The sequence below is a fragment of the Mercenaria mercenaria genome, chromosome 3, assembly GCF_021730395.1.
Source record: "Mercenaria mercenaria strain notata chromosome 3, MADL_Memer_1, whole genome shotgun sequence".
NCBI classification, from domain to species: domain Eukaryota; kingdom Metazoa; phylum Mollusca; class Bivalvia; order Venerida; family Veneridae; genus Mercenaria; species Mercenaria mercenaria.
Window position 1 is genome coordinate 10748945 of NC_069363.1, and position 7352 is coordinate 10756296.

General features: G+C 36.5%; 1 protein-coding gene across 1 annotated transcript; it reads right to left on the bottom strand.

Annotated features, from left to right (window-relative positions):
• Positions 1–297: 297 nt before the first annotated feature.
• On the bottom strand, positions 298–3924 carry LOC123525461 (uncharacterized). Its single transcript, XM_045304523.2, has 4 exons — positions 3065–3924; positions 2688–2789; positions 1867–2070; positions 298–1402 (listed from the first exon to the last, which is right to left on the bottom strand). The coding sequence occupies exons 1-4, from the start codon at positions 3554–3556 to the stop codon at positions 1244–1246; spliced, it is 957 nt and encodes a 318-aa protein (XP_045160458.2). The 5' UTR covers positions 3557–3924; the 3' UTR covers positions 298–1243.
• Positions 3925–7352: the final 3428 nt, after the last annotated feature.

Below are 7352 nucleotides of genomic sequence, written 5' to 3' on the forward strand. Positions count from 1 at the left end.
AGGAAACATTCGGATATTAAAAAAAATAACGACAAAAGTAAAACAGAAAAAAATGAACGTAGTTGCACCAAAGAGCACTATTATTTAACTAACTGGTCACTAGAAATACAATTAACAAAATGTCCCTTTACTGAGTAAGAAAACAACATTTTTAACGTAAATTCGTTTTGACTTTTCATCAGGGCTTTGCATGTCGTGAGATACACTGGAATACTTTTGTTCAAACTATGACAGAAATAAGTATCCTTATCACATACACATATATGTTTATATAATTATAGGGACTAACACAAGAAGAATAGATGGATAGATTTATTTGCATGTACATATCATATTTTATCACAACATTTCATACACATCGCATAAAATATCACAATAAAATATATCACAGAATTTCTTGAGCACATTTACTAGCACATAACTTATTACTGTCTGCAATAACCATTTAGCTTATAGATACCTATGCCTACATAAAACCTAGCTCATTTTAGTCAGACTTGGAATGGAAAAAAAGAAGTGTACTGAGGAAGATGTATATATGCAGGATAGCCCATAAAAATCTGACTTTTTTCCAATGGGGTCCTCAATTGTTTCTATGCTAGAACAATTGATATGTGTATCAGTTGTTCTATGTGTATCAGTTTTTCCAGCATAGAGCAACAATGCACATCTGAAGAATAAATCTCTGTAATAAATAGCAGTGTTCACTCTAAACATGGGACAAAACAATGGGTGTACCCTTACTGAGACCATACAGATAAAGTTGTATGTAAATTGATCCACAAATACCTGATAAAATCAAAGTACTTCAAGTGGATGTGTTGCGAGAAGTTTACGAAATAAACCAACTGTGATCACTGATCTTGCCGCGAATATCTCGCGAACTAGCATCAAATCAATTGCATCGCGGTTGCGGCTAGTGATGAACAACCCGCGAATATTTCCCGCGGATGTGTATGTTCGCAGCAAATGCAAGGCACAACTATTGTATTCACATCTTTAAGATCATTTCGTAAAGGTATCTTTAAAGAAGGAATGAACTACACAAATGCATATATCAAGAACTTATTAAAAACGTAAGTTTCTGTAACAATTCTAAAGTATATGCAAAATATGTTTGTCGCGCGCAGCTCGTTCAATTCTTATAAAATTACTTGAACCATACAAATGATGTATGATGTATATTCCAAGCATAAGTTTGAAGTCATTCTCACAGAAACACATTTTGCATGCGAGCCCATTTTTACTCTTCGCCAGGGCTAGACAAATCGTGACCTTTGAGTTTCAAACACCCCGGTGGCTCTTTCAGTCCTACGTGCCCACAACACGGCCAGTACATGTACCCTTGTGTATTCACGTGATCAAACTTCTGGTTGACTTCACATAATTGTTTCTTCCAAATCTAAGAAAATATGAAACAATTAATTGAAATTCATTAGAAAAAATAAATAGCATTCTTTGTGCGTGCGTGCGTTCGTGCACGTGTGTATGCCCAATTCGCTTATCAGAGTGGGGTTTACTTGACAACTGATTTGTTTGTTGAGTTTTTTTAAGTCAGTTCAGCACAGTTTTTTTCAAACTGTAACGTTAAAGCTTTTATGATGCCCCATCGGACACTAATTAAGCATGGGGATCACCTGGCACCGAGCAACCGAGCTCTTACAAGCAAGCTGCATGACTTCCTCACATGACGACAAAAACGGGACTTGATTCTACTGATGTGAGGGGCAAGTGATTCGAAGTCAGCGAGCTTAATCTTTCTGCAGAGGCAAATAACTTCAAAGAAAAAATTGGTAATAGTAAGACATCTTTAACACTCCTACGAGCAATCTTAATACCCATCAAAATGTATGTAAATAAGCTTACCTTCCAAGGTTGTGGACCTGACCGATGGAACCTGCATTGTACTTCATGAGGCTTCAATCTGTCGAATACAGTTGAACAGTTTTTACATTTTGGGAGAACAGTGGGTGATTGATGGAAGGTATGTCTCCTTCGCTTTGACTGACGGGGAGAATCCAAACTGCGTATGCCTTCAGGTTTCTGTCCTCCATGATCACAGCTGATTGCCTATTATCAGTAAAAAATACAATATCATATCCATAACTGTGCCTGCATATTGTTAAAGACTCAATAAGAGGCCATTTGAAGGGAAGAAACAGATCGAAAGGGATCGCACATGCAGGAGCGATATCATTTTTGTTCTTTCGTGTTTTGTTAGTTTAACCTTTAGCCTGCTGGCGGTTACTGATTCTGCCTTTGTGACCAGTGCAGACCAAGATCAGCCTGCACATCCCTGCAGGCTTGTCATGGTCTGCACTGTCCACTATTCAGTCAGTAAATTTTCAGTGAACATCCCTTCGAATAATAAATGGTACTGCCCAGAGTGAATGATGGTCCAGTCCGTTTTAGAAATTTAGCAGGGTAAAGGTTCATTGTATATTTTCTTGTCGACATATATACATAACATTCAAAATAACTAATTATATATTGAAATGATAAAAACACAACAGCAAATGGGTTGCATTTTAAGTTAAGCCAACTTTATAAACAGTCCTCTCCACTTCGTCGACATTATATATATTAAACCGATGGCGGATCATATCTTCAAGTGAACGATAGATAGAAGAACTAAAACGAATAAAATCGTTTTGTTTAGAAGCGGAAAAATAAATATATAGCATTACCTGCAAGGACCCGGAGTACTGGGCACGATTTTCCGTCATCGATCCTTTTTCATTTTCATACTTTTCTTTCCAAAAACACGCTGCTTTTTCTAATCCTTTAATCTGTTGCACATTTTAAATAATAAGGTATTCACAATTGACCGATATATGTTTAATGGTGGATAATGATACACGAATACCCTAGACAAGATAACAAGTATGTGAGTCATATCTTTATCTCGTGTTAAGTGAAAAACAGGAAGAAAATTTCAATTTGTGATTATTTTATTGTTTTTTCCCTTTCAAAATTTACAAACAAATAAATTTGTATGTTGATAATGGATATGAAAAGTGTCATCAGTTTCTTAAAAAAAAAACTCCGAACAATAAAAACTTACCTTTTCATCCGTATCATTACGTGCACTCAAAAGTTGCCTGTTACAGTCTTCTAGCCTTTCCCTATACCCATCAATGTCTTTGATGTATCCTTCAGCTTGCTGTTGGAAGAACAACTTCTCTGTGAGCAACTTTTCCCTGTTTTCTTCTATCACTTCTTTTTCAGTCTTGACTCTTGCTAGCCTTTCGAGAGTAGCTTCGTAGTTTCTCTTGTCAATTTGATTACGTATTAAGTCTTCATTTTGCGATTGAACAACCGCCTCAAGCTCTCTGATTCTTTGGCGCAGTTGTTCAGTCACAGCTTCAGGTGGTGGTTCCGCCCCTTGGCTTTGCTGGGCGACTGTAGATCGATTAACACGATGCTGAGCGACATGGATGTCTACAAATTCTTCCAACATGGTTCCATTGTTTCCATTTTCAGTCTGACCAGTTGTAGGTTCTGACTCTAACCCCTGTCCTACAGTTTGTACGGCCTGGTCAATACCGGTGGACATCGATGCGTTAATGGCTAAATAAACGTTGAAAGATGACTACACAAACGTATGTGTTTACTTTTATTGCCAATGTTAGTTAATGGTATTCCAGCAATCGTGCAACATCGGGCATTTCCGTATACTCCGGTAAATACACGTAGCATAAAGGCCGAGGTGATCAGATTGGGTATTCCATACTACCCTTTAAATATATCCTTTACGTAATGAGCAAACAAATCGTAATATAGCCTTTTTTACAAAGAAAAGACGCTAAAACAGAAACTGTATACTTAACGAAACAGTTAAAAACAATTAGCAACGGTAGTTTAATTAAGATGGTCTCCTTGATACACAAAACAATTATGTCCTTTACCAGTTACTAAATGGAGAAGGACGTGATCTATTACTGTAGATTCGGTAAAAGTTGCGCCAACTTTATTTCAAGGTATGACGGGAACGAGATTTATTCATGATTTCTAGAATTTTCGAATAAAGTCTGTTGAAGTAGACGGATATTTTCGGAATTTTTCGAATTAGATTCACATTTTATTTCGGCTGTGAAGTGTGTTATAATATAATTTCATTTAATCTATAACCGCTATATTGTGAAATAAATGCAACAAAGCTATACCGTTGGCGTAGAAACGATCTCAAAGGGTAGGGTGGGGGAGGGCAATGACCTAAATATCTTAAAATAGATATCATATCAATTCCTTACCGGCACACCTAAACGCTCTCTCAAATTGCCTTTTTCCCCATTTATCTTCTGTTATTTCTGCGAAAATTCAGCCATGTGGGTCAAATGTTTGGGGTAGGGAGGGGCTTGGGGAGCGGGCAAAGCATATTCCGGACACCACTTCCACGTTTCGGGGCCGACCCCCCCCCCCCCCCCCCCCCCCCACACTAATAGAACTGTACTTAAATTTATGTTAGATGTGTCGTTAGATGTGTCGCGTGTCAAACACCGTAACCCTTAACTTCCAATGAAACAGCAGACTATCCTGCTTTTTCTTTCTATATACATCACAGAGGTTGTTGGGACCTGTTCGTATTTAGAAGGATTGGTAGGTCTTGATGATGTAATCATTCCAAATGAACCGTTTAAAAGCATGTTATATAGACGACCTTGAAATTGAAAATTTTTCCCCAAATCCGTAACAGGCTTTTTCGTGAATTTCGGCTTATTTTGCAAGATCCAATTATCATTTATAAATCATTCTTAAGTTTTCTAGCAAGACCTTTTTATATTTTTAAGACATCTTTAATAATACCAATTCTTTGCCACATAAAATTCTAACCTTTGAAGAAACAAACTTTGACAAGGGCATGCTGCTCCTTTGCTAACTAAGATAACTTGAAAGTTTTTTTCACAATTTATCTAACTAATCCTACAGTCAATAAATATGCCGAGAATCTCTGTATACATTTAAATGAAAATGGAAAAAACTAGGTTTGATTAAAAACAAGCTCGCGTTATTATGTCGGATATATCATTAGATTTAAATGCGTAATAGCTGTAAATATTGCCATGTAATACTATGATATGCTATGTTATCAAGTTACTTCAATAATGAGAAAGCGTTGTCGCGATAAATTTATATGACCTGTACTTATTGATATCTTCAGATAATTGACACGTCATTAAGTCATGTTACATGGGGCCGATCTAGTTTTAAATCTACTGTTGAAAGTAAGAATTTGAGAGATTCACTGAAATATCGCCTCATTTATTTGAATAAAAATGAAGTTATTAACAGTGTTCATTTTCAAATTTATTATATGTATGATCGTGTGTTAATTGATAAGAGATAAGGGGGTTATATGTTTAATTTTATCTGCTGAATTAAACAGTCTGAGTAATTAACAGCACAATACAATCAATCAAACTAAAGTTGTCACTGTTTAAAGCCTCTTCTGTACATCTTTCAGATTTCGCAACACCAGTTTAAGAGATAGAACCTTAATTTTTTAAAGATAAAAAGCTGAGAAATTGAGGGTCTCTCAGATTTCCGAAAACTGTATTTACAAACGAATTTTTTGTAAATATTACCTGCACGACAACCCCTGCAACAGGTAGACTATTTATCAGGCTCTTGTCATCTATCACTGACTTCGAAACTTGCCCCTCACCGGTGTGGGTTGGGCGTTGAATTGTCCATGTGAGGAAACCATCCAGCTGGCTTACGGAAGGTCGATGGTTCTACCCAGGCACCCGTCCTTGATGAAATAATGCACAGAGGGGCACCTGGGGTCTTCCTCCACCGTCAAAGCTGGAAAGTCGCCATAAGACCTATGATTGTGTCATCACCAGACATGGTTTGTAGCATTCTTGTAAGGTTCTCTTTGGGGTTGGTTTAAATGGATTAATCCCAACAGAAACAAAACAAATGTATCAGTGATGCATCTGTTGCAAAGGAAGGTCATCATTGAGAAAATAAATAAAATAATTTTTCTTTGAATTTATTTATTGAAAAAGAAAACTTTAAAAACTTCGATGATAGTGTGAATTATCACTGGGTAGTTAGCAATAAAGATAGGTTCAGGAGATCGTTTATTTGTTTTAATTTTTAATTCTGGCAGCCCCTACCATGAGTCAGGCGGAACCATTTAAACAAACTCCAAAGAGAACCTTACAAGAATGCTACAAACCATGTCTGGCGATGACCAAACGAGAAGTTCATGAGAAGGAAGCATTTACAGGCTCTGGCTACCCGGTCCCTAACACCAGTTAAGCGGGATCATTTGAAAAAAAAATAATCAGGAAAAATCTTCCAAGAATGCTACAGACCAAGTTTGATTATAATCCATCAAGCTGTTCATGAAAAGTCGCCGTAAAGAGTAACACATCGTCTAAAGTGACTTTGTTTATTGTGTATTTGTTTTCAAATTTGATACCAGGGACAAAAAGACATGTTTGTGGACTTATTATCATAGGCGAGGGAAAATATGCTTTGACCCCCTTACCCCGCCCCCCACCCCAATAACTTTTGACCACAGGGCTGAATTTTTCTCATAAATAACAGTAGATTTAGGAAGAATGCCATTTTGAGAGAGCACAGATACGGATTTGATGTGGCGTCTATAGTTAATAAGGAGAAGAACCGTTCTTTTTTTTTTTTTGGTTGTCGAAATATTTGCAGAAAATATGGTTAGGTTTAGCTGGCCGTCCCCAATTGCCAGTTCCCCCCCCCACACACACACACACACGCACACACGCCCCACTACACACACACCACTCTCTTTTTCCAACTTTGAGATCGCTCCTATGCCAATATTTATGACTATATTTACCTCAAACTTCAAGTATCCATTTATTCATTTAGAATGTGCTTTAGACTATTGTTTCGTGCGTCACCCTGTTTTGTAATTTGACACTTATTCAAAAGATATATTTACAGACTGATTTTTTTATTGGGAGCATTATCTGACAGATGGGGTTTTACAACAGGTGTGTATATCAAGAAGGGGGATAGCCCTTTAAGCGAAAGCATTACGGATTATAGTTAAAATTGTATTTTTAAAATATTTTGGTTTTAAAATATAAACAGTTTGAGAAACTATAAAGAATCTGGAGTCGAACTTACTACGTATAGCCATTGTGACTCACTCATAAGTCAATATATCAATTTTGTGACTTATCGTTATATTATTATTATTATGTCAAAGTTTTTTTCTTCATTATTATTATTATTATTATTATACCTTCTTTGGAGATATGATAGTTTTCAACGAAATAGCCTTTAAAATCAAAATCATATAATGCGACTACCTACATAATTTACCAGAACCATGATTCACATAAGAGGTACAAACTGAC